Genomic DNA, 26,536 nt, shown 5'->3' on the forward strand with positions numbered 1-26,536 from the left:
ATTGATAAGATTTCCAGGTTCATCAAAGATAGAAAACTCCTTTTGTGGCGCCAACATTAACACGCATCACTTTCACAGTTCAGTGAGCTAATGAGACTGTGAGTATAATTTGTAAATAGGACTGTAGGACATGTCAAGGAGTATTACTCTATATTCTGTCCTAGTGTCAGGCTGATTTCTCAGGGCTTTTTGTCACCACCAACAGAAGATCAACAACATGTATTGCACAAATTACATAGATCATAATCATATAACATTGACATAAACTCTTCTTATGTATATAAGTATTTAGATACTTTGTATATATAAGTACATCTGTTTTCTCTAGACAAAGTAGAGCAACTAGGATTTTTAATTTGAAGAAAACAACAACATACTTTTTTTATGTGTGAAGTCAGTTTCTAATGTTTCTTCCTCTCTATTTTTGTCTGCACCAACTGCACATGCATAATAACTGTCATTTGTGGCCTGATTTATGCACATGAAATTAACACTTAAAAATAAAATCAGTATATTTTGTTCCATACGTGTTCTTACAATGTGCTTGAAATGAGCATCTTTTCACAGAGGCATCTACTAATTAAGCAATCAACAGTTGGCAGAATCATGAAGGGAAATCTCTGCGAGTGAGGGAGATCTTTAAGAGGTTGTTGCATTTGTTCAAGTTCAGCAAACGCAGGAAATACTGTACTACAGAACAGAAATGACCGTTAATGAATCAAAACTGTAACTGAGTTTTGGGTAGAACAAAGGAGATGCAAAAGCATTAAGGGAAACACACTCAAAATGAAGAGGAGAAGAACAAACATTTTAAAAATGCCCTCCAATGGGACATTTTATAAATACCAAAAAATATACAACAGGTTCGATGTCTTGTTCTTGCTTGAAGCATTTTCTTTGTTTCCCAATGTTTGGGGACCTCGGTAACCATTAAAAAAAAATAAGTATTAATATTTATTGCAGGGTATGTAAAGTAAGCCAATGTAACTTAATGAACAAACAACCACATGGGATGACTCAAAACGTACGCCAAATGTGCTACAACTAAGGCTTTCATAAAGCTTAAGTGTAATGACCACAAAGCCACAACTCCCTGTTTTAAAACCATCTAATAATATTTTTATGGGTTTGGTTATTATTGGCTTCTCCTTCCTTTTTCTTTTTTTGAACTGATTCAATGGCGCTCACCTTTTTTCTTCTGGTTAGATAAATTTGCAAATATGCAGAATGTGACATAAGACCTTGTAAAGTTACCGACATCGAGCTTCTAGGAGAATCACATGACTACAATGTATCATCGAGCATTGAATTAAAACATGGCCATGAGATTGTGGGTTACTTTTGCATATCACAAGGCTGAGTATGCCATTTTTTATTCATATTCAGATGGTAATTTTCCTGTGCAATTTAAACTACCGTTTGTATTAACCAGTCACATCCAAAAATTAAATGTGCTCTCCAAATTGCACAAATAGAAAATCATGTGTTATGTGACACTTTCTGTCTAAAACCATGAAATCATGGTTTTGTGAATTACCCCTAGACCCACCTTTCAGAGGTATTTCTCATACCATGTTTCTAATGCACTTAGAAGAAAGTACTAATGCGTAAAAGAATAACAGTTCCTTTATGCACATGAGAGGAGAAACATTGACTAATTGATTGTCCATGCTCCCACAAAGTTCTTAGATTTTTTTTTTCTTTTTCTATGCTTTTGGCAACATTCTTGTTAAACTAGAAAAGCCAGAGGCTTTCAAAAAGGAACTCTACTTGAAGTACATGAGTTTATATTATCAATCCATAAGTTTACTGGATTCACTTGGGCTTCCTTCCCCCTCAAAAGAGTTTGTGTTATTACAAATTGATTCGGGATATAGAATTGGCAAAGGAAGGACAAAGATATTTAAAAACACACTGTTAACGTTCTGTTGTAAGGCAGCATATCCGTAAATCACAGAAGCGGATGTGAAGCATCCTTGTCCAAAAATTTCCCACAACTTAATTCTTCCACACAAGTCTCTATTATATAGGAAGTAAACATTATGTTCTCGTAACACATGAATGTACATGTCAGTTGGTCTCCCTATGTTTTATAATGATGTTTTAAAAAAAACTAATTCACATGTGTGCTGGCACACACTTGTGCAGACACTCCCACATATGCATGCACAGCAGAGTAGAGAGGGGTAGCCGTAGGCTAAGGGGCGGTCAGCCCTCCAGCACAAAGAGGTGTTTGATATTTAAGAGCCCAGGCAGCATTGTTGGTAATGAGAGCCTTGGGCGTCAGAGCTGGGCAGAGCTCCGAGGCAGCCACCGATAATTATGTGACCCTATTACAGGCTCATCTACAAGGAAAGAGTGACAGGAAGAAATGTCCGTCACAGGTTAAGACCAGCGAAGATCACTATGGTTAACTGTAATGGGCTGGAACATGGCTTCTTTCCCAGGCTTCTCTCTGACAGTGTGACGATCACAGAGTTATGATGCAGAGCACAAAACAATTACAGATCATGAGAACAAAATACTCAAAATACACAAATTAACAGTGATTTTGATTATGGATTGATCCTCCAATTATTTTAGCAATTAATTGATTTATTATGGTGTGTAAAATGTCATTGAAAAGTCAAACATGACTTATTTTGTTGAGCCAACAGTTGAAACCTAAATTGTCTTGTTTACTATTAAATTATCAAAACAAAGCAGAAAATCCTCAAAGTTGAGAAGCTGGCACTGGAGAATATTTAATCTTGCTTCCATTATCTCAATAGTTGCTATTATTTAAAGTACATTAACTGATCCACTTATTTTCTACTGCAGTTGTTTCACTTGCAAAGTGTTGGTTTACTGAAATCACATTTTTAATCTTTACTCCAGTGCTATTTCACCAAGCAGGTGGTTTTGGTTTCATTGCCCAGGTTTTGATATATTTCAGATCTCTGCTCCTGATTTAATAGAAAGCATGGAATTTAATTTGCCTGCTCACAGCACAGAAGCATGCCTTTGATAAAGAAAGAATAGCAGCATATCTTTCCATAAATGGTTCAGTTGCTCTGGATCACCCAAAGACTCTATTGGTCGGTGGGTTTCATTTTTTACCCCCCCCCCCCCCCAAAAAAAAAAAAATCGCTCTAGATTTATTGACAGTGAGATCTTTGGAGTATATAGAGTAAGTGTGTCTGGAAAGGGATGTTGCATTTTTAAACCTTTTAGCACCACAAAGAGAATTTCATTCACCCATATTTGCTAGCGGCAGAAAAAGAAACCCACCAAAACTCTTTTTTTTTGGTGTTTCTCCTCCCACTGCAAATGAGATTGATACCTACAATAGAATCCTTTCATCCCATCTTCACCACTCCCTGCTCACGAGCAGTCCAGACATACCACTGCTTTATCTAGAGCTACAATAATATGTCCACCTCAACCCCTCATGCTGCTTCCATAGCACCCTTTCATTTGTCTACATTTCTTTGCAAACGATACAAATTACATGCATTTCCTAGTCTGCACGCATCTATCTTAATCATAACAAAATGCTTTGTGCACAGCTTTTCCTTTGCTGGTGTAAGAAGACTAATTATCACCATATATACTGCAAGAGCACTGTTTCTTCATCATCAGTGTTGTTTGTGCATGATGTGTGATTGAGTGCAGATCTGTGGTGTCACTGTGATTTTTTTTTTTCCTCTTCTCTTCAAAGGGTCTTTTTTCATAAAAGCAGTGCCAACTCTTAAGATGAAATGACCTTCTTGGGTTGCCCTCATCTCTGTTGATGATAAGCGGAGCAAATTATTTATTTACATACTGACTTTTTTTTGTAATGGATGAAAGAAACTGGCAGAAAATGAACTGAGTCCACTTTAAATTGCCTCTTTAACAACTTTTAAACTAAATAGTTGAAAGACTTAAAGAGTTTCATTTTGTCTTGGCTCGGAAACTTGAACTCGAATGAACACATTGAATGTAAATGTAAAAGCTGTTTAATATGTTTGTAAAGTTGAAATATTTGTTGAAGCAGTCATCTTTACATACATTCCACCAACTTTGGAATTTGAGTTCAGAAGGATTTGAAACTAAAAAACAAACAATTACAGGTTTAAACTGCCTGTCACGTTGGTCATAGATAATCCCGTGACCTTTTTTGTTGTTGTTTATCTTTCCTGTTATTAAAGTAATGTCAGGGCATAAGTGCAAGGTAATGCATCAGCATGCAGCACAGACTGACACACACACACGCACACACACACGCACGCACGCACGCACGCACGCACGCACGCACGCACGCACGCACACACACACACACACACACACACACACACACACACACACACACTAACACGTCCCTTGGCTTTAGTAGAGGATTCTCTTTATCTGTCTCCACTCAGGAATTTACTGTCACTCGCTTCTCCCAGGGCCTAGCTCTCCTATCTTTATCCTCTTCATCTCCCCCTTCTCACACTGTCAGTCTTAGATCTCTGTTCAATGTGTTTTATTCATTTTCCATTCTTGTACCCTGCTCAACATCTGTATTCATTATATATTTTGTTCTTTCATGTTATTTTTGCCCGTCTCGCCGCCGATCAGTGTCCCCTTTTCCTCTCAAGGTTCAGTGTTAATATTTTGCCTTCCCGTTGAGTTGAAATAAATCTCAAAGTGTGTTGTGGTTTATTGTGACGGGTGTCTTAGTCACCAGGATTTGGTTTTTCTGTCACCCTCGCTGTCTTTTCCTGCTGTCTGTCCCCGCCTGCCGTGTTTGTCTGTCAGCGGGCCTGACGGATCTCTTCTGTTGTAGGATTGTGGCTCATTCTGCAGTGTTGCTCGTGATGATCTGCATCTCATTAGAAACTCGAGAGGAGACTGAGGGATGTGAAGGGATTTTTCTTCACGTTAATCATCTTTGATTCGGTGTTTCTTGATGCTTGACAACTGATGCTTGACATGTAAACACTCAAACATGACCAAACGCTCTAATCTCAAGAATAAACCAAAAATCTTTTCAGCATTTTTTTTTTTTTGGCATGGAAATGACAACATTCACATTTCTGACTGTACGAATAATTGCCTCCAATTATGAGCACTGGATTTTCTTTTTTTGTCATGTAGAGTTTCTTTTTTTTTTTTTTTAACAGTTTCTATACTCTTTTTTTTTCCCTAACAGTTTTTTCTCTAATCTAATTTTCACCTTGTCCTTCTTCCATTTCATATAGCATGTGATTTTCTCTGTACAAAATGAAACTGCAGGAAAGTGACAATTCCAGTTCTCATAAAATCTCATTTTATGTTTTACTGTCTTTGCATGTGTCATCCTTACCATCTGTGTTGCCTGCTTTTTCATTTTTAATGGATCCTAATGGAGCTTTAATTTAGCTTTAAATCATTTAAACATCACAAAGTGATACTTGCATTTTTACTGTTTACATTCCAATATAAAACTATGCAACACTCGGGAGCTGTTCTCAGCTCTGCTTTATTATTTGTAGTATGAAACCCTGTAATAAAAAAACATACGTCTTCAAGGTAAACATTTTGAAAGCAGCAGAAGTAAATTGAACATTTACAGGCAAAATCAAATGTTGTTGAAAAGTAGTCTGAGGAGAGAATGAAGGGAAATGAGTGCAAAGGGAAAAAAAAGTGGAAAGGAGAAATCACAGCTAGTTTATCATGTCTGTACCAAGGCACAGTTAGCTCTCAGGAGAGCCAGTAACTGTCCTGAGATAAATTAAACTCATCCTCCTGTTAAATATTATATTGTAAGCACACGGAGACGTGTGCTGGGCCTGGAATTATGTGCTTGCTGAAGTTCTGCCTCTCTGACGAGCACAAAAATGCTTTTAGGTGTCGTCACTCATCTGACACTCTGAACGCACACATATATGCACTCCCTCACACATAGATACAGACAAATGTACACACGTGTCGAGCTGCATACACACCCGTACACCTCAAGCAAGCCACTGGTTCCTTGTCCCCGAGCCTTTTCCCTTTAAGCTACGCCCAGGGACGTATACGGCTGTCTTTGTAGACATCAGGAAAGCTCATGGTTATTAAGTGTATTACAAGAACTTCAAAGGAGGGAGGATCCGTGCCCCAGATGTCAGTTTCTTTGGGTTTCGTGTGCAAGGTCGCTTAGGGTGTTTCTGCGCAGTCATGCCTAATGGCTATTGAATGTAGGAAGGAAACAATGCATTATTCTGTCACACGCAACTTTTATCTCTTGTGGGTGGATGGATGCTGGGTAATGTATGTGCATTTTGCTTCCTTTGTTACCTACAGACACAACACATGAGTTCTCTCTGATGCACTAACAGCAGCATCAGATTCGTCCTTATAGTTGATTTGAACTCCTGTGAAGTGATTGATTAAATGCAGTGGCTTGGAGAAATAATTACATCCACACATGTCCTGTGAAATAGCCGTAGTTGATCCTTGTAAATGAACAACAAAGAAACTTTGGCTTCTGTTTGTCTTTGAATTGAGCAGCTTTTTAAAGACTGGTAGTTGCCCAGAGCTATGAATTCCTGGTCAGTGCACTGACAGCTCACCGCACCTCAGGAGATATCCACTATCATGCTGATTGCCCTGAACGAAGTGTAAATGAAGTGGGATACACATGTACAGTACACACACACACACACACACACACACACACACACACACACACACACACACACACACACACACACACACACACACACACACACACACACACACACACACACACACACACACACACACACACACACACACACACACACACACACAGACGCTGGATTATGGTGCTGCTAAAAGACCTGTACAATGATTTGCTTTCAGTCTTCTGTGTGCCTGGCCACACACAGGCACACGCCTTGTAGAAGACAGAAACAGCTGAGTGCAGAACCCATCACAGTCTTTGTGATTCTCTTTGCCACGAGTTGCACACATGCCAAACCTCTCAGTACGTCGACTGCCACACATCTGCAGGATGAGCTAAAAGGCACTGAAACGTGCTGAGAGGGAGGGAGATATTTGTATTTCGTCAACCGCCAAAATTTATGTAGAGTGGCACTCCTGTCAGTGGGATGGTGCGTGGGCTCCTGTTACTACTGAAATATTACTGCGAGTCTATTTTAGCAGAGAGAGTGTCACAGCATTTCACATGCTACATGGTTTGCGAAAAAGAATGTGCTGCCAACTGAATAAGTAGAAGATTTAGCATTTATTTCCTTGCCCAATGTTTCTCGAAAATTGTTCGTGGTTAGAGACATCACTGGGTTTGTTGGTTGCATCAAGCTCTTTGTTTGCCGGTTGCACTGGGAGTTGGGGACTCTCATACAAAGTAGTCCAGAAGGCAGATGGAGACATAACAGTGAGGAGAAGGCCGCAGTGCTAGCAGCAGAATAGATGTAATGCACAGCAGATAGCACTGCCTGGCTGTGAAATATGTCCTTTGATTTTGAGTGTGAATCGTTATTCGTTCGGCAAAGGCGGGAATACATGCATGCACACACAGAGAGAGAGAGAGAGAGAGAGAGAGAGAGAGAAAGAGAGAGATTAATCTCAAGAAAGTCAAGAAAGCTTTTATTTTCAAGAAAGAAGCAAGGAGCCTTACTTGTTTATAATCTTAAAAAAAAACATTTATTTGTGATATTTAAAATCTAATGTAATCATTTTAATGTTGCAGCACATGCATCAGCAGCCTCTGTTGTCAAAATCGCACAATATTGTGATCTCACAATGACACACACACACACACACACACACACACACACACACACACACACATGGAAACACTTACTTCACACATCCCCCAAACCCGTGTGATATTTCTACCTGTATGTGTTTGTGTGCCATATTTATTTGACAGGCATGACGTCTGGGATGGAAAGATAAGGTATTTTCAGGAAATCTGAGATGAATATTTAATGTGACAATTTGAAGATCACGGTCCCTGTCAGGTAGCAGGAGAAAACATTATGTCCATATTTGCCATGCCCAGTGGTGGCTGAGAAATAATGCATTCACGCTTTAAAAGAAAATTTGTATTAGCTGACAATTTCAGTCGGATTTATTCATACCCCAAAATAAGAAAATATATACGTAACACAGCATAAAGCAAAGAATAGATTATACTGTGTAAAATGACTGTCCCCAGTTTAGTTATGCACATGAGCTTGCAATCACAGTAGAGATGCAAATACCAGTAAAGTGGTCATAATGGCGGTTTGTTTGGTTGGTCTAATAATGTTAGTTATGAGCACTTTGTGTGGCTTGTACTGTTGCTTTGCTGTTATGCTCATATAACAAAAAGACACTTCGTGTTTGTGGGATTTTTTTTTTTCTAATTTAAGCCTCCATTAGTTATGTTGCCCAAAATTGCTGCTATTATTATCTCAAGCTGAATCAGAGAAGTTGCTTGGATCCTCAGATCATGCGAGTTTGATTCTAGTCAGATTCAGACTTTGATACAATCCAAATCCCCTTTAACACTAATTCCTCTAGACTTGACAGTTCCATGACTTGAAAATGTCCTTAAATCCAAAGACTGAAAGCTGAAGCTGGTCTCTACAGCATATTCAAGAACAAAGCAGATACTCAGGCCTCTGTGAAGCACTTTTTTTGCCGCCCTTGTGAATGAATAATTGTACCCTCACTGGCGTTTCCTTTAGAGGTGGAGGATCTAGATATCTTTAGAAGAAGATGGCTGAAGGAAAAAAAAAAGAGGTGTGGGTTACCGTGGAATGAGAACCTCCACTCATACTCTTTGTGTGAAAAGACATTCATTGGAAATAGATGTGACACTTCCACTGTTTTGTTTTTAAAACCGCCTACACTTTTTTTGATCTGTAAATACACTGCCACAGTGTTTAATTTTGGTGGCCTACCAACATGTCTTTTCAAAGCCCACCTGGCAGGAATTTGGAAAAGTTATTGTTACAACCCTGGCTCAGGTGATGGCAACATGAAAGAGGAAACAAAATGGGATAAACCAAGTTTTACATTTAACAAAACAATGAATTAATCAGAACAAATATTGTTTTGTGGGGAGACTTTGCTTCTCCACCGTCTGTTGGCTGAGAGCATGATGGAGGAGGGGCATTAAGTTGTCAGGTGTCACTGATTGGCCAGGAGCAGTTGATTGTTGGTTGGACTTCCTGAAAATAAGACAGAATCTTAAACAATTGCAGCTTCATCCAGCAGTCAAGCAGCAACATTAGCATTCATTTAGAGTCTTGTGTCTGGCCATCTGTAAGTTTAAAATGAAATTCAAGTTTCCTTTTTGCTCTGGTTAGGTCTCTGCTAACATCTGAAAATCTTACTTGATTTTTTTAATTAGCTTGCTGTTCAATTTTGTTTTCTAGTCTGCACTTGGTTGGTCTAAATTTTAGTGCTGTGCAGGTAGCAAGCAGCTGGTTTGTCGGGGCATCTTTGCTGAAAACAGCTGCTTGCTGTTGGTGAAAGAACAGTGAGTGAGGGCAATGAATCAGTCATTTTCAGACCATAAAACCCAATGATGGCTAGTTTAGAGAAACCAAATGCAAATTGTGACAACCAGGAATAGTTTTTTTTTTTTTTTTTTATTAAACAACTGTTGTAGGTTGAACGGTAGAGTTTTGTGATTGGAGGGGGATGCCAAGAGGGTCCAGAACGGCGGCGAATTTAGAGTGGCATCCAGAGTCTTTAGGCTGAGGCAGGATGGGTAAGCTGAGCAGAACCGAGCAGAGGAGTTGGCAGAGGAATGGCTTGTCCAGGGGCAGTCCAGAGTTTTTTGGAGTGTTTAAGGTGATCCAAAGTGGTTTCCAGGGAAAGAGGCAGGAGTAGGACTGAGGCAGGAGTTGAGTTAGGGAGTACCACAGGCAGAGAAGACAGGAATTAACAACAGACTATGAATAATAACTATATTTTTCATAAACTGGCTGGAAAATGAATAGTTGAACTTACAGTCTGGCAGCATGGTGGAGTTGAAGCCTGGTATTTGAAACGGAAGTGACTGGGGATGAGTAGCAGCAACAGAGGGGGTGACACTTTTTTAGGCTCTATAGAGGCAGAGTTTGCTAATGTTAGAGTCACTGCAACATCACTGCAAGCAAGTCTTTCATAGCACATATACTGTGTTCATTTCAATTATGGACTTTTATAGTTTGATGTAGGTATGACTATGTGGACTAAACTACATTATCCAAGCAGACCATGTGGACCCAAACAAGATACAATATTTAACATTACAATATGCAGCATATTGTTAAGAAACTGAACAGCCTATCATGGACAGCAGGAGGGAAAGAATAGAGCTGGCAGCAGTAACGAGTTTTGGCTCACAACAATACTTCAGGTCACATGCCTTTTGATATTAACACTTTGTGGTTAGACAATAATCTCATCTGACAGGACAGCTCTCACTGATTCTTCTGTTAAGTCACAAAGCTGCATCAGAACTGCAGCATCCAGGCATCAAAGTTGTTTTCTCTCCAGAGTGCCCTGATCCTTGAAATTTGTTGTGCAGAAACTATCATCCCTAACTGGTTAAAAAACAACAACCTTGTGCTGAGTTTTTGTGAGGAAAGCCTTTGAAAGAGGGTGCAAAGTGAATTTAGTTCTATTGAGGATGATTTCAAAGCTGCTTTTTTGTATGGTCAGCACATATGAGAGGTCTTTTATCCTTCCAAAAGGCTGGAGGAATGAGACAGTCTGAAGCCCACTGACTCAGATCCCTATTGTCTGTGCATAGCTACTCACCTCCCATGAGAGGTCACCCAGAAGGACTGGTACACACACACAAATGTGCACAGACAAACACAAACACAAACACACACACACACACACACACACACACACACACACACACACACACACACACACACACACACACACACACACACACACACACACACATTTCAGGCAGCTTATGCTGCATCTACTATCAGCGAGCTGGGATGAAAGTCAAGGTTGCAGGCAGCAGCGAAGTTGGAATCGAAGAGATGTGCATGTGTGCAATTTTGTATGTGCGCCCGTTAAGTGAAGCCTGAGCTTTGCTTACAGGCTTTTCAAAAGGTACCTGAACTCTTATTATATTAGCCGTCTCCTCACCTCAGTATGTTGTAGGTATGTATATCCAGGGTGGAAAGTGCTGAACTTTTCACCTTTGCTGTGTTTTAGCACCAAGTCGGCAAACCATGTTAGAGCTGTAACAGAGGGCTGAACCCCAATGTGCGCAGGATGTAAAAGTGGAAGGTATCATCTCCACTAAATGAGATTTCCTTTCTCACAGCCGACACAACATTTCTACAAACAGTCCTCCACCTCTGCATTTCCCTCTGCCAGAATATTACACACTCAGACATTTATAATAGCCCTTAGAGGAATACCATTTACAGTTAGGCATTGTTTATCAGCAAAGAAAAAGATCTCTCCTCCACTTCTTCTGTTCCACTTTTACAATGTTTTCTCATGATTGCCATTCAGTATTACAGAGCTCCATCCTTTTCCAGCTATAGTTGGATACATTAACCACACAAAGCAGCATCCTTTTCTGTCCGCTTGCTGAAGTGACAGCTATTGAGTACTTCTATTAGCACTAACACGACCATTTACTCTGCAAACTCTTCCTTAATAGCACTGATTGGCTGGCATGCTCAAGTCCTCAGGATGATAGAGAAGAAAAGATAATACAGATCAACAAAGGAAAATCAGAATTTAATTATAGAGCACATAAAAAGACTGACTGTCACATAGAAAGGTATAAGATCTTGTGACGTCTGTAAATGTTCTGCAGCAAATGTGTTGTGAACACAGACTGTACATTGAAAATAATTAAAACACCTTTTCTTCATTACAGTTTTACAGTAATTGACCCCTTGTGTCACAGAATTCCCTCTCATAGTTTACAGCTCCAGTTTTTACAGAATGTTGAAGCAGCATGTGGTTAAATCAGAGAAATAAATCCACCTCAGTATATATAATATTCCAACAGTGGGTTTGGATAAACAGTCTGCTGACACTTACATCAATAAGAACAAAATGTAATTCATTCTGGTAGATAAATAACTGCTAACAAGAGACTTTGTTTTTAAATGAGACATTTAAAAAAAAATGTTTATGATCAAACATTTTCAATCAAGAGTTAAGTATTTCATGTTTTTTTTTTTTTTTTCCCAGGTGGGAACAAGCTTAAAGGACAGCAGTTCCGCCTGGACTGGGCCTGGATCTCTCTGGAGAAAGAGTACTATGTGGTGGATGAGGAGGACAAGTTCCTGGACGTGGTGCTCCGACGAAGAGGATACCTGGGAGAGACGTCTTTCATCGGTCAGTCCATTTATCTTTCTGTCTCTGTCCCTTTCTAATTTGAGACATGCTTGTGTTTTTAGCCAACTAACATGAAGGCTGTGGTGATGGCAATGTTGTTCCACAGCTTTGCTCCAGACAGCAATATCACAATAACCACCCGATGGATTGCCACAACCTTTTGCACAGACATTCATGGCTGTCTGATGAAAAATCTTAAATACTTTGGTGATCCATTGACTTTTCCACCAGAAGGTTGACATTTTTGGTTTTGAGTAAAATGTCAACAACTAATGGAAAGATTGCCATGAACATTGGCACACGCATTCTTGTCCCTTTCAAGATTGACTGTAATAAATTTGTTGGTACCTTGGCGTTTCACTTAGTGCCATCGTCAGAGCAAAGTTTTAATTCGCCGAATATTTTGCTTTTGTTATGTTAGCAGATGCAAGATATAAAGGACAAACTGGATAAACATCGTAAATACCCACTTAACATCATATTAGCATAACATATAAGGATTTTTATTAGGTGCATGCTAGCAAGCTGACGTTAGCCTTTAGCTCAAAACAAAAAGTACAGAGTACATATTAGAATGTAAATGTCAGGTTTTTCATAGCTGTACATTTCTCTTTCTGTGTAACAAACATTAAAGAAAAGTACACAGGAAATGACAGTTCAGGACACACCACCTTATTTTTCTAATGTTTTATTCAATTAAATAAAAAAATAAAAATCCTAATAGGTTATTTCAGGGCACTTAACACAGTAAAGTCCTTACAACAGAACTTTACAACAACATTATACAGAGAAACCCAACAATTCAACAATTCCCACATAAGCCAGGAGGAAAAAAAAACCCTCCCCTTTTAAAGGAGAAAAACCTCAGACAGAACCAGGCTCAGAGGTGACAGTGTACACTATTCTGTCATTTGCTTCACTGCAATGCTTTTGTAGGGAAACTCATGTTCACCTGGAATACTGCTCTCCAGTTTATACACACACCAGACAAATTCCAACATTTGAAGCCAAACTTTTTTTCCAATATTTGCTTTCATCACACCAAAACCAGATTCATCCTCTAGGTCAAAGTAATTTTGTTTGGCCTTGAGCCAATTTAGAGTTTGGAAAAATACATTTTTGTTTGGTGTTTGAGGATGCTAGATAAGTTAGGTGTAAGGTCAGTGTGTGCAGAGATGTAACTCTTTCTTTTCCAGCACACACAGGAAGAAAATGTCTCGTAATTTTGTGAACAAGTTATTTTCCTTGATGTTCAAAGTTGAACTTTATTTGTTCCAGACGGGCAAGTGAGGACACAAAATAAACATCAAAACAAGTACATGTCAAAAAGCAATATAAATGCATTGCATTGACCTGCTTGATATGAGAAAATCTACAAAGAAAACAACAAAAAATAATGGTGAGATTATTGAAGTTAAAGTTATTGATAAAATAACCACACTGACAGTGTTGTAATCAACAGAACTGTCACCCCATCATTTTCTTGTCTCTAAGTAAAGCAAATAAGTAGATATGAAATCATTTTGATCTGTTTATATCTTTTTGGCTCTGAGGTTTCTTAGGGCTCTGACACAATAAGCTCCCAGTCAGCTTTTCAGCAGCCTGTGGGTGACCATTGCCTGTGTGCCTGTGCACTGTTGGATCTTCTACTAACTACCGGCTGCTCAGTCTGTGGAGTTCATCCTTTCTTATTATTTTTCACTCTGCTTTTTTTTGTCTTTGGCCTGTGGACATTTAAAAAAAAAATGTTCATGCTTATTCTCAATTTGTATTCGGTTAATATCATTCAACTTGATTCATAATGGTAAGAGGAGAGCTAAACAGTTTGATTTTCTACAAAATGGTAGGGCAGTGGTTAGCACTGTATTGGGTTTCCTCAGGGTGCCTTGGCTTCCTCCCACGTTAGGATAATTGTTAATGGGTGATTCAAATGTGAGGCAACACTGCTAACCACTGCACCACTGTGTTGCCCCCTGATCCACATAACATTTTAAAATTGAGCATTGTTGGGTGATTGTTTCTATGAGTCAGCCATGTGATAGACTGGCCAATGTTATGTGAGATAGATTCCACCAAAAGGATAGGCAGATATAAGTAATGGGATGGTATTTGGAGGAATAATATGCATTCGATCATTTCTAAGTTATCTATTCTCATGTTGGCCAGCCGGTTCTTGGCTTTAGCTGTTGCAGTGTTTTGCAGTATGTGGTGCAACTTAAGACAGTAGACAGGAGGCAAAGCAAGCATCAGGTTCAGTTGATCTATGTCTTCTAAGTTGTTTTATGTAGACAGATTTGATAAGTCAGCACCCTAAACAGCAACATAAAAAACACGTGACATTAAGAAAAGACTTGGAATGTTCCCTGTGACTTTGTGTACATTGTCTCACATCCTAATCAAAGTTTTTTTTCAGAGAAAATTTGTTACCGTGAAGAAAAAATCTCCAAAAGTTCCAAATTTGACCTGTTTTTCTATTAAAATTCAGCTTCACTGATCTAAAGTAGGCCGCATGTGAATTGTTACTTTTTTGCCTTATAGCCCTATTAAGCTGTAAAACATCTTGTCACAGCAGTCGACATTTACACAGAGAACATTTTGTCCATGTTAAGAAGACTGACAATGAGTGAATCATCAGAGAACTTAAAAATAAAGTGAGCATCATGCTGCCTGCAACACAGCGGAGTACAAAACAGTGTCTGCAGAGAACACACTGCTGTGTGTCGCTCAAATCTCAAATTCAGCCAGCTACCTGAACATCAATGCCATGGATGGAGGTGATTTGGTGCTGGAAAGAACAGCCTGGCATGTTTTTGTGCAAATGTTTGAGTGTTTGTGGTTAGAAGGTTAAATAGGATGATGATGATGTTGTCCCTGAACGTCCCTCTTAGCGCTGACTTTGTCATGCTTCGGCTCGTTCGCTCTGGGAGAAGCAGCGGCTGTAAGCAGCTTTTGCTCCCTCCCACCTCTCATCATCAGTCTGATCCCTGTTAATCGTAGGGTCAGGTGTTAGCATCACAGTGGAGCAGTTTATGTAAGCTTTAAGACTTATCTACCTCTGTGTGTGCTGGTGTGTGTATGTGCACGTCTGTATATTTGATTTCTTTTGGGAACGTTTCTGAGTGCATCTCTTTGGCACACATGAAAGCTTGCGTTCTGACTCTCATCTCTGCTCAGCAGGTGTGTGAGCACCTGGTTATCTCGGACCACACACACACACACACACGCAGAACCACATTCAAGCAAGCTTTTTAAAAAGAAACGTACATATATTGTCGTGGTGGCTATGACATATTTATGCATAAGTGCATAGTTTGAAGGAAGATTAAAGAAAATATTTATTGCAGCATTAAGAAAATAAGTGTATCTTATTCCGCAGCATGAAACCTTAGTCTCTCTAACAACAACAAATTGTCTCATGACTCAAACAAAATTTGTATTAATGATTTCGTATAAAGTATGTACATCTATTTATTTGTGTGTCTACATACGCAATGTGGGTCTGTTCGGACACTGATAATGAGAAATGGCTCAGTCTAAGACAGTCTAAGGAAACAGAATGACAAACAGAAAGTGATCAGTCTAATAACTTTCATAAATTTCAATTTGAGTAGAACTGCAAGCAGTGATATGCGGGCCCTCTCATGCTGCACGTCGGGGAGCCAGCGGGTCGGGGCTGGACGTGGCCGCGGAGTTTACCACACCTGACGCATGTGCAAATATCAACTTTCTGTGTCATGGCAAAACATCAAACTTGCTGCATCGTACTGGCAACGCCCTCTGACAAAAATGCACGGGCTTCTCAATATATCATCATCAATGTCTGAAGGCTATTCTGACCCGATTTGATCTTGATGTGATCAACCAGCTCGACGAAGCACGTGCAAGTATAAATAATTGAATTTCCTGTTGCCAACATGTGCGAATCGCCAGAAATGGCGACTAAATTCAAAATGGCGGACTTCCTGCCGAGTTGAGGTAATGGTGCAATGGAACTTGTTTGTACGTCTTTCGTGCATGTCGGTAAATGTAGCCGCCGGGGCACCAGTTTAGGGGGCGCTAGCGAGCCATTTGGCCACGCCCACTTGCAAAACCACTAAAATAGGTAATTTTTCGCCGGGAGTGACGCATGTACCAACTTTCATGAGTTTTTGAGTATGTTAAAGCCTCCAAAAATGCAGTTTACCTTTGATAACATGAAAAAGAATAATAAATCCTTGAATAACAATAGGGCTTTCACACCATTCGGTGGTCGGGCCCTAATAAATTAGCTTGTGTTCCTCTTTTCTCCACTTGACTAATTTACCGTAGCTTTCACGTGTTTGGCTCCTGTCTTAATGATATTTGAGAGTTTCTCCTAGCCACATCGCACAGTTTTTCTGTGTGCATGAAGGATGCACTTGACTAGCCTCTTCATAGATGGTCTCATTTGGCCTTGATCTTGTGATTTTCACTGAGCTGACAAATATTGCTAATGGTACTCACGTAGCAAAGAGCATCCATTGTGTCATTGCCTTTGTTATTTGAAATTACAGACAATAGATGAGATATTGAAAGAAAATGTTGACTTATAATAACAGAATCAAAGCTCAAGAATAAAAATCATACCAAACAGTTATTTTAAGACTTCTTTACTATTTAAAACTATATAAACTTCATTATCAAAACTGCAGAAATGCCGACGGTCTGAGCATCACACCGAGCTTCAGAAACTGCTGTTCAGGAAACCTGTGGGTGTTTTCACTATGTTTGGTGTGTCAATAGATTATATGGGAGAGTAAAGACCAAAATTCACAAAAAAACAAAGCATGGAAAAAAAAAAAGAGCCACATAGAAATTCCCAGTAGAAGTACATAGTGTACGTGCAGCTAGATGGTTAGATTACATTAGATAAGACAGGGAGTGTGTCAGGGATGGAAAAGCAGGAAGAAAGACGCTCAGTTGTTGCCAGGAGCTTGCTGCTGTTACAAGGGTGAGCTGATGAAAGCTGGTGTGATGCCAGGCAACCGCGGTGGAGAGCTGTTACACATCCATCACAACAGGACGTACAGGTAGAGAGGATCAGTGAAGGAGGAACGCAGAGATAAGATCAAGGCTCAAAGATGCCCCCGCAAAGCAGAGCTCAGGCACAACAGGGCTGGACAAGAGCATGCGGATTAGTTTGGATTCTCCGACTGCTGTTTTCAAGCTTCCACCTTGCTTTCTCACCTCTTATAAAAAAAAAAAAAACTAAAAAAACAGAAATTCAAACTATGATATCAATATTTAACCTGATTCTTCCCTACCTCACCTGCTAATTGAGATCTGTCACTTTTTTTCTTCTCTTTCTTCTGTGACATCCTCCCACTGATTTGTGAACTCACTTAACTCTTCTCACCCTCATTTTCTTTTATCCTGTAATCTCTCCAACTCATCTCATTGTGTAGAGGTCCTTTTGCTCCTAACTTGCCTTTTCTCATCAAAGACATCATCTCTCTTTTTCCTGCTTACTTACTGCTTTATGGCCCTGGGTCTGTGCCACAGGCTGTGTCTTGTGTGATCGGTGTCTTCTGTGTCTTATATCTTCCTTCTTCCCTCTGTCTCACTCCAGCGTTGTGCTCATCTGCTGTTTTGTTCTTGCTCTGTCTTTATTTTCTCACTTCCTTGTGTTTATCCTGTTGTTTCCCTTTGTAGTGCATCTCTGCTGGTTCCTTTCTGTCTTTGTCTTTGTTTTGTCAAATCTTCTTGCTCTTTTTTCTTCATGAAACCCTTCATTCTCAATTCCACATTTCCTCTACACATACCTTTCCTTTCCTTTCCTTTCCTTTCCTTTCCTTTCCTTTCCTTTCCTTTCCTTTCCTTTCCTTTCCTTTCCTTTCCTTTCCTTTCCTTTCCTTTCCTTTCCTTTCCTTTCCTTTCCTTTCCTTTCCTTTCCTTTCCTTTCCTTTCCTTTCCTTTCCTTTCCTTTCCTTTCCTTTCCTTTCCCTATTCTTTCCTTTTTGATTTCCTCCCATTCATCCTGTCTTCTTTGCTATATGAGTAATATGAGGAGCCCCATGGGGAAACAAGATGGAATTGGAATCGCATTGTTCTTTTTTACTCCTTGCATAAGTTAAAGCTCACTACTTGAACACTCTTGTTGTATTTTTGTAATCCTTTCCTGGTCTGTCCTTGTTCTGAGAGATAAATGGAGAATTGTTAATGAGGTGTACTTTTGCCAGGTTAAGATATATCATCATCTGTGGGATGCAGTCCAGCCTCATTTGTGTTGCCAAGGAGGTTGGATGAAGGCATAATTATATCTCACAAGTAGAGAACAGAAACTGTTGGCCCCTTAAACCTCTTTTCTACAGATCTCCACCTCTGCTGCCTCAGTGTGAAAGGAGCTTTTTGGTATAATAACCTTGCAATCATACATTTCTTGATGTATTGCATATTTTTTCACTGAGAAGCAAATTCAACTTATTGCAGTATTTGGTTCAATAGTAAAAGAAACTACAATGCAGAAAAAAAGGAAGGAAAGTTTGCAACTATAAAAATAATTTGTGTGTGTTTGTGAGAAACTCTTTCTGTGTTTGTGTGTGTGTGTGTGTTGTGGAGACACAAACATAAGGATGGTACCTTATGTTTGTGCTCTGTGGAACAGTGCCATAGAGATCAAAAGCCCTTGATAGGATATATATCTCTCTTGCTGAGAAGAAACCCCAGTGTGACCCCAGGAAAAGCATGCCTCTTCCCTCCAGGAGGCCAGCGAGGGTGGCTCAATGAGGCTCCACCCTTTCAAGATCCACACTTATTCCCTCCTGTTGGCACATTATGGTGTATGTGTGTTTTATTTGATGTGAATCAACAGATTATCAGGATAGAAAGATATCATCCGTTATGAGGACACTTTACTGGCTTTTACTTTTTTTTAACGCTTTTAAATCTTTCAACACATTACTTTTTGTGTTTCCCATTTAGTGTATTTGCATCCTGTAATTGCTCTCGATGTTTTTATCCTTGTTACTGATGAAGTTTGCATTTCTCATATGGGATTAAAGTTGCATTTGAGCAAGGCATTCACTAGAAATGATCCATTCCAGTGCGTGTATGGACCATTTAAAAGCCAGAAGTCCAGTGTTTGCATATATTCCTCGTATGGCACAAGACACCCAGTCATGACTTTAGTATTATCTATCAGACAACATTGAAGACTTTCTTCTTTAGACTTACTTATGAACATGTATTCTGTGCTATAAACAGATACAAGGGTGGATCAATAAGCTCAGCGAATGCTGTTGTTGCGTGCGCAAGGTGCACAGCACCATGACGTGCAAACTTTCAGGTGCATAAAACATCGCAGATACACTCAGACCACTGCTCACAAAAATGTGTGTAACTCAGGAACTGATGATGATCAAGTGACAAAATTTGTAACACTTACTCATTTGGGGTATACCTTCCTCCTCCTCCCTGCACGCCAAGGTGCCGTGCACCGTGCGCATGCTACAGAAGCAGTCTCAGAACTTATTGATCCACCCTCTTACACGTTGCATTTCTGATACAGTGGCTGCTTCAGGTGAGTTTGCCACTTTTTTTGTTATGATGAATAACATCTTTTGGAGCCTTTATTATTAACATCTATTCCACAGGTGTTACCCAATCAAACTGAACTGAAATCAGAAGCATTAAATCTTGAATTATGAATTCATTTAATGGAATTGAATTATGAATTTCAGACTTATTATTTATCGGTTCAAGTTAAGATAATGGAAATATACATGATTGGAGTGTTAAAGTCAGCAGACCCTTTCAAGATTTTTTTTTTTGCCCTCTTCTTGCCTGTAGCCTAATCACTCCTGTCACAGCTGTAAAATATGACTAATTTCACAAGTGAATTTGATCCATTCAAACTGATAGTATTTGGAATGTCTGGAAGAGCTGCATGATGGATGAATTAGTTATTTTATCCCCATTCAAGTTGACATAAACGTTAGATAAAAGTTTGTTATCTCAGCTGGAAAAAGTCTCTGGAGTGCATGCTCTGCCCATAGAGCATTGCAGGTATGCATTCATCCGGTCATCGCAGAAATGTCTCACCAGACACCAGGATTTAAAAACTGTATTCTGTGAAAACCAGAGAGTTTTACCAGGAGGCGATAGGTTTAATCAGCATAATGTGAGCTTGTTTACCAAGGGCTTGAATGTAACAGCCGTTAATTTATGTGAACTCCAGCTTTAAACTGATTATTCTTCCTGCTTGAGGCATACATTGAAGTCTAGTTAAATTGGTGTTGTTTTGTCCTTGTTACATTTGTTGTGTAAATATTTTGACCTGTTCTCATTCAAGAACAAAAACCAGAAACCAGGAGGAACAAAGTTATGTTTGGTATAATGATGGCGCCTCCTGGTTTTGATTTAATTTAATGGAATACTCTTATCAGCTTTCTGTTTTATGCAAAGCAGACAGTCCCACTGAGTCAGACACCAGCCTGATACACAACATAAGAGCCACAGACTTTTTCTTACATTTCTTATTTTGAACACAAGTCTTGCTGAAAAGCCACCAAAAAAAATCCACTGATGAAAAGTGCTCTGCTAACTTCATTTTAAAGGTGAGATAGCTAATCAGCTGCTCAGCTACAAAACACAAACAAAATATGTGAACAATGATCAAATTTCCATTTCAGTATGTCATTTTAAAGTCAGGTGAAAAAAAAGGACAGTTTTAGTGTCACTTTTATTGTGGCTGATGTTGCTTAATGTTAAATGCACCATGTTTTGATGACCGATGTAGTTATTTCATGATAGTACTGTTAATGTATTCACATTTTTAATGTTGGCACTTACACCAGCCACCTTTATTCAACATTTCTGTAAGTTATCACAATAAACATGACTGACGTTAAGCTGAAAGGAGCACTCAGCAAGTGAAAAGCGGACCAAGAGTGGTCTGACTGAACCTCCATTAGTGAGATGCTTTAGATTTTGTGAAAAGACTTTCAATAGTGCCTGAGAAAGGTCAATTTTTTTGTATGTTGTTTTACTTCATTTGCACTGAGTAATAGCAGCATCTTTGAATTTTCCCATTGAGAAAAAGCAGAGAAATAGTGAAAGTCGAGTGGCTCAATGTGCAATGCTGGGTTGTTGACAAAAACGCAGGGTCTTATTTAATGTGTTGCTGACCACAGATCAAGTTGAATAAGAGATAAGGGAGAGTTGCATTACGGCAAGTTGTGGGACCATTACATTACATTACATTTCATTTAGCTGATGCTTTTATCCAAAGCGACTTACAATAAGTGCATTTCAACCATGAGGGCACAAAACCCAGAACAACAAGAATCAAGAAAATACAATTTCTTCAAGAAAGCCAAACTACAAAGTGCTGTCAGTAAGTGCCATTTTAAGCGCTACTAAAGTTCAACTATTCAAGGTAAAGTCGGAAGAGGTGTGTTTTTAGTTTGCGGCGGAAGATGTACAGATGGACCATCAATGTAAAAATTGGTTTCTCTGCACTTCTCTCTGTTTTGTTCTTATTGAAATTGCTCCACTGAGCTTAGAGAGAAGTATTTACCTGTCTGCTGATGTTTTGGCAAAATAGCAACAAAATCAACCTAGAAATACAAAAACTTAGCTCCAAAATCATTTAAAGAACTCTCAGGTGTTCACAAATGAATATAATCACTGAAAGTCCTCACAGCAACACAATTGAGTGTGAGTGTGTAAATTGGTATCTCTGCATATTTTCAGCTTAAATTTTGCATACAATACTCACCTCTCAGATCGTACTCCGTGTATGATCTAAGACTCATCTGCATGCGTTTGCCACTTCCTTTTTTCTCTGTTTGAGCAGGCGTTTGAGAGTCTGAAAAAATGAAAACAAATCCTTTTTATGCACAGGCACATGCATCATCCTGACATGACTGTGCTCACCTTGTTCTCACGAGGCGCTGTAAATGTAGGCAAAGGAATAAGAACAGCATATTTCCAAATTTAAAATATTATTTTAAGTCTTATGCCATATTGGTACTTTGAACTGTGTTTAATGTGAAACCCATTGGTACCAGTAAGCTCTCCACCTTTGAAGAAGGCATGAATGTTGGATGGATTGCGGTGAAGTGGATTCACATGAAAGACCTATTACAAAAGCAATACGAGACATTTGAAGAGAAAAGGATGTGAGACACACACACACACACACACACACACACACACACACACACACACACACACACACACACAAACAAGCATGCATGCATACCTAAACCTTTGGAAACAACTATGGTAGCTAATCCATCTCAGTAAAGTGGAGGCTTATTTGAACGCTTCAGTCACAAATTCATTTCACGCACTCCTGAGGCTCTGTGTGATCAGTGCGGAAAAATTGACGCAACACTCCTTTTTCTCACCCTCTCTGAACAACCTTAAAGGCTATGAATATCCAATCTGTTTCTCATCTGTTTCATTCTCCTTCCTCACCCTTTCTTGGTCATTTTCTATGTTTTGTCTCCAATTCTTTCTTGTTTCTTTTTTTTTTTTTTTTTTTTAACCCATCTGACTGACTCTTCTTGTCTTTTCCTACTCTTTTATGTGCATCACTTTCTGTACCTCTCAGGCATTGGCACCGAGGATGGGAGTGCAAAGAAGGAGGAGGACTTCAAGGGTAAGTCACAAAGGCAGATCCAGTTCAACCCAGGACAGACCAGAGCCACATGGCGTGTTCGGATCCTGACTGATGGGAAGTACGAGCAGGCAGAGACCTTCCAGATTTTGCTATCGGAGCCGGTGATGGGAGTGATGGAGTTCCCAGTTACAGCAACAGTTGAGATCCTGGATCCCAGTGATGGTCAGTACTGTTAATGCACACATCATATCCTGCATGCAGCACAGCACATACTGGATGTGGTAGAACTTGAGGGACTGTACTTGAGCAGTTCCATCTTATGCTACTTAAAACGTTTACATTTTAGTGGCAAATATTTCACTCTTCAGTCCACCACATGTATCTGACTGTTAAGTTACAAGTTAATTTGTAGTTACAAAATATAATCAAGTAATTTTAATGTATAAAATGTAATGTATAAATTAAGTTTCCTAGCAGTATTTTAAATGGTTACAGTTAATCCCTATTTAGCAGTTGCAACCTTAAAGTGTTTCTTAGACTGATCAAATTGAAAATACAGATGAGTCCAAACATTATGGCCACACAAAGATGAAGCAGTGAACTATCTCAGAACAACAGTCCATGTCAAGGTCTGGGATGTATTAGCTGGTAAGTAAACTTTCTGTCCTCCACTGTAGCCTCCACTTTACTGAGATGTTAAAACCTGAGTGATTTCTACAAGGTCCAAGTCATAATGGCCCGACGGAAAGGCTAAAAAAAAATATAAAAAAACCCACTGCAATAAGACTGTACAATAACTCACCTCTGGCAAAATCCATCACACATCAATAACACTGTTGTCTGTGTTTCTTGGTTGTTTATATAATATATATATATATACTGTACTGTATATACTGTGCATTTTATATTTAATATATACAGTGGGTACGGAAAGTATTCAGACCCCTTTAAATTTTTCACTCTTTGTTTCATTGCAGCCATTTGCTAAAATCAAAAAAGTTCATTTTATTTCTCATTAATGTACACTCAGCACCCCATCTTGACAGAAAAAAACAGAAATGTAGAAATTTGTGCAAATTTATTAAAAAAGAAAAACTGAAATATCACATGGTCATAAGTATTCAGACCCTTTGCTCAGTATTGAGTAGAAGCACCCTTTTGAGCTCGTACAGCCATGAGTCTTCTTGGGAATGATGCAACAAGCTTTTCACACCTGGATTTGGGGATCCTCTGCCATTCTTCCTTGCAGATCCTCTCCAGTTCCGTCAGGTTGGATGGTGAACGTTGGTGGACAGCCATTTTCAGGTCTCTCCAGAGATGCTCAATTGGGTTTAGGTCAGGGCTCTGGCTGGGCCAGTCAAGAATGGTCACAGAGTTGTTCTGAAGCCACTCCTTTGTTATTTTAGCTGTGTGCTTAGGGTCATTGTCTTGTTGGAAGGTGAACCTTCGGCCCAGTCTGAGGTCCAGAGCACTCTGGAAGAGGTTTTCTTCCAGGATATCTCTGTACTTGGCCGCATTCATCTTTCCTTCAATTGCAACCAGTCGTCCTGTCCCTGCAGCTGAAAAACACCCCCATAGCATGATGCTGCCACCACCATGTTTCACTGTTGGGATTGTATTGGGCGGGTGATGAGCAGTGCCTGGTTTTCTCCACACATACCGCTTAGAATTAACGCCAAAAAGTTCAATCTTGGTCTCATCAAACCAGAGAATCTTATTTCTCATAGTCTGGGAGTCCTTCATGTGTTTTTTGGCAAACTCTATGCGGGCTTTCATATGTCTTGCACTGAGGAGAGGCTTCCGTCGGGCCACTCTGCCATAAAGCCCCAACCGGTGGAGGGCTGCAGTGATAGTTGACTTTGTGGAACTTTCTCCCATCTCCCTACTGCATCTCTGGAGCTCAGCCACAGTGATCTTTGGGTTCTTCTTTACCTCTCTCACCAAGGCTCTTCTCCCACGATTGCTCAGTTTGGCTGGACGGCCAGGTCTAGGAAGAGTTCTGGTCGTCCCAAACTTCTTCCATTTAAGGATTATGGAGGCCACTGTGCTCTTAGGAACCTTGAGTGCTGCAGAACTTATTTTGTAACCTTGGCCAGATCTGTGCCTTGCCACAATTCTGTCTCTGAGCTCCTTGGGCAGTTCCTTCGACCTCATGATTCTCATTTGCTCTGACATGCACTGTGAGCTGTAAGGTCTTATATAGACAGGTGTGTGCCTTTCCTAATCAAGTCCAATCAGTTTAATTAAACACAGCTGGACTCCAATGAAGGAGTAGAACCATCTCAAGGAGGATCAGAAGAAATGGACAGCATGTGAGTTAAATATGAGTGTCACAGCAAAGGGTCTGTATACTTATGACCATGTGATATTTCAGTTTTTCTTTTTTAATAAATTTGCACAAATTTCTACATTTCTGTTTTTTTCTGTCAAGATGGGGTGCTGAGTGTACATTAATGAGAAATAAAATGAACTTTTTTGATTTTAGCAAATGGCTGCAATGAAACAAAGAGTGAAAAATTTAAAGGGATCTGAATACTTTCCGTACCCACTGTATATATATATGTGTGTGTGTGTGTGTATATATATATATATATTTGTGAATGTTATGCAAGTCTGTTTTGCATTTTCATTACTTTTATTTAAAGATTTAAAAGATCTAATTATTTCTCTCCATCACTGGTGAAATATCACAACGATATTTTAGTTCATTGTTATATTTCAACAGATAATAAAAACTACGAATTGTTTATTTACTTTTGTACATTTAATCTCAAAAGTCTGAATTTGTATCGTGAAAGAAATAATTTTTTGATACTGAATATAAATGCGGATTGTTAGGTGTTGTTAGTATTTGCCTATAGAAGAGATGCCCAAAGTTGTTTCTTTTACGTATGAAACTTAACCGTAAACTGTGTGCCATCTTAAACTAAATTATATTATAATTAAATAATAATGATTATATAATATTCTATAGAGTTGTATTGTATTAAGATATTAAAAACATATTTAGGATTTTTTTTTTCAACTTAAATATTTTGTATTAATTTCAGTGTTTCTATATCCAATATTACAACTGAAATCAAACAGAGCCTCTATGCACAGTATTGAGGACGGGAAAAAAATGCAGGTTAATATAATATTTCAAAAGAATGGAGTGTTTTCCCTGCCAGCCTGGACAGACAAATATGACTATAGACACACTGAATTTTCTGACATTTATAATGCACACCACACAAAATCATCACTGCCACTCAAGTATCCTTGTCACAGAGCAATGAGAAATACACATCCCTTTACGGTATATCACATTGCGTGAAGCATCAGTCAACTTGGCACACACAGAATGAAGATTTGACAGTATAAACATTGTCTACTGTAGATATAGAGTCTTGTGAAATCTGCCCTCAGGCAAGGAGGAGAAATATAGTTTTGACATGATAGTGAATAGAAATCTGCTATAGGGAGGATGTTTGGCTTTTCATTTTTTTGTTCTGTTTTTTTTTTTGTACTCATCGGAAATCCTGAGCACAATGTTTACTTCCTGAAACCCATTGCAAAAAAAGATGTGTAATTGCACACATGCACACACATAAAATGTTATTCTTTCACTTTCCCCCTTAAATGGTTTATAATCTGTCCAGTTCCCTCCCCTAATTCTTTGTGTCTTTT

At 39.2% G+C, this 26,536-nt stretch overlaps 1 protein-coding gene across 1 annotated transcript in view; it reads left to right on the top strand.

Moving 5' to 3' along the window:
* The window catches only part of frem2a (FRAS1 related extracellular matrix 2a), a 61,848-nt gene that overhangs the window by 8,303 nt on the left and 27,009 nt on the right, over positions 1 to 26,536 (top strand). Inside the window, 2 exon segments of the mRNA XM_069720747.1 lie at positions 12,136 to 12,282; positions 22,859 to 23,089. Coding sequence (XP_069576848.1) covers positions 12,136 to 12,282; positions 22,859 to 23,089 — 378 coding nt within the window.

The sequence above is a fragment of the Brachyistius frenatus genome, unplaced genomic scaffold, assembly GCF_029030835.1.
Source record: "Brachyistius frenatus isolate BFR_SWC_R1_liver_20210118 unplaced genomic scaffold, ASM2903083v1 Contig_5, whole genome shotgun sequence".
Lineage (NCBI taxonomy): Eukaryota > Metazoa > Chordata > Actinopteri > Embiotocidae > Brachyistius > Brachyistius frenatus.